The following is a 1,823-nucleotide window of genomic DNA, read 5'->3' as shown; positions in this document are numbered from 1 at the left end:
AGAACGTTGTGAGGTGAAATAAATTTTATTTGTGTGTTGTATAACTAAGTGAAACTGGTATAACTACGTTATGTAAATTGAATAATATGATTGTAAATTCTAAACTTTGTAATTTAATTTTATAAGTCATGGAAGTAATACGATTGTAGTTTATTATTAGTGCTATGTTAATTATGATTTAATCAGAATTGTTAAAATTCTTAAAATTCTATCTCATTGCTTGGTAGCAATCATATAGGAAATACAATGTGTTGTCATAGCTTTATCTCTGAAACTGACCTCGTTAGATTTGATAACTCTTTATGGCACGAAATCAAGTTTATATGTACATGATCATATGAGAAATGAACTCAGGAAACATAATTGCATTGGTATAACCACAAAATCATTAATTCAAGTCGAGTATAACTAAGATAAATAGAAATAATTAAAAAGTGCAACTTTGACGCTTTCTGTAAAACTGAGTACTTGGTGAAACTTACAACAGAAAAAACCGTGGGATTCTTAATTTTCCCGCCCAGCTTTTCGAATTTCTAATTTCCCAGCTTTTCCCAATCGTTCAATCGAAGTATTAAAGACCCTTTTTTTAGGTTTTCCCCATTTGCTATCTTCATTTTCTCTCTCTTCCCTAATCTTTCTCCTCTCTCTCCTCGTCACTCCCTCCCCTCCTAAAAACCGAGATGTCCGCCGCTTCATCTTCCACGACCGGTGGTCGGAGACGGATACGAACTCCGGGGATACCTAGTAGGTGTTGGTGCGGGGTGGGCGTCACCGAGATCATTTCCAGAAGCAATCCAAACCCATATCGCCGGTATTATCGGTGTCTCTTTGCGGCTTCACAAAGGGTACATCCGTTTGTTGTTTATATATCGAACGCTTATGAATCACGCTTACTCGTTTTGAAAAAAAATCATGTTGTAGCTCGAGAACGACAATCATGTCTTCAAATGGGTTGATGAAGCCTTCACCGATGAGATACAACAGCTGAACTACCAAGTTCGAATGCTCGAAGAAGAAGTTCAGAGTCTCAAAGCAACAATAAGGAATGAAGGAGATATCCGCGAAGGTCCCAAAAAGATGCCCATGACAAAAATATCAGGAGGTTGTGTTCTTCTTACCATCGTTTTAGTTGTAGGAATTATGATGTAAAAAAAGTAATTGAAATTCCTAAGAGAATTCCAATTCCTATAACTAACTGTTATTGCTAAGCTATGTTTTTCTAAGTTATGCGAAGTTGAACAACCATGTAGTTTGATCTATCGAAAAAGTTTCTATTTTATTTTTAGTATGTTAGACAATTGAGAAAGTGAAACTAACACAATATCTGCCCTATTTATACGAAAAAGCCGAACAGAGGATTAAGTTAAGCCAGAAGTTGGAACAAGGATTAAGTGAAACCAAAAGTTGAAACAAGTGAGATTAAGTGAAACCCAAAGTTGAAACATGTGAGATTAAGTGAAACGAAAAGTTGGAAAATTGACTAAGTGAAACTATAAAGTTGGAAAATTGAACAATAGAGTGAACAAAGTTGTACCGACAATAGAGATAGTTTCACCAACATTAACACATAGTTGTACCGATATTTAAACAAAGTTTCACCGACATTAAACATTTACACGAGACCTTCAACCCCATATTTCTGAACATAAGGGTCGCTGTTTAGTACAGACTGCCTGAATTCCTCGACCTCTGGCAAACGCGGATTGAACCTGAAGTCCGCAAATCCACCTTCGGTCTGAAGCCATATATCATCAGGACCAAAATAATCTGCATGGTCTTGATTTTAGCAAAAGTTCTACTCAACTATCACATTTAAAACTAGA

At 36.0% G+C, this 1,823-nt stretch overlaps 1 protein-coding gene across 1 annotated transcript; it reads left to right on the top strand.

Moving 5' to 3' along the window:
• The first annotated feature begins 680 nt into the window (after positions 1-680).
• LOC106349898 (uncharacterized protein At4g04775-like) lies at positions 681-1,149 on the top strand. The gene is made up of 2 exons (XM_013789858.2): positions 681-845; positions 922-1,149. Exons 1-2 carry the CDS (start codon positions 681-683, stop codon positions 1,147-1,149), a joined length of 393 nt encoding a protein of 130 aa, XP_013645312.2.
• Positions 1,150-1,823: the final 674 nt, after the last annotated feature.

The sequence above is a fragment of the Brassica napus genome, unplaced genomic scaffold (genome assembly GCF_020379485.1).
Source record: "Brassica napus cultivar Da-Ae unplaced genomic scaffold, Da-Ae ScsIHWf_1896;HRSCAF=2540, whole genome shotgun sequence".
Lineage (NCBI taxonomy): Eukaryota > Viridiplantae > Streptophyta > Magnoliopsida > Brassicales > Brassicaceae > Brassica > Brassica napus.
This window is presented reverse-complemented; position numbering and strand designations above follow the sequence as displayed.

Coding starts and splice junctions, on each gene's coding strand:
- LOC106349898 (XM_013789858.2), top strand. CDS start 681: ATGTCCGCCGCTTCATCTTCCACGACCGGTGGTCGGAGACGGATACGA. Junction 846..921: donor TCTTTGCGGCTTCACAAAGG/GTACATCCGTTT, acceptor ATCATGTTGTAG/CTCGAGAACGACAATCATGT.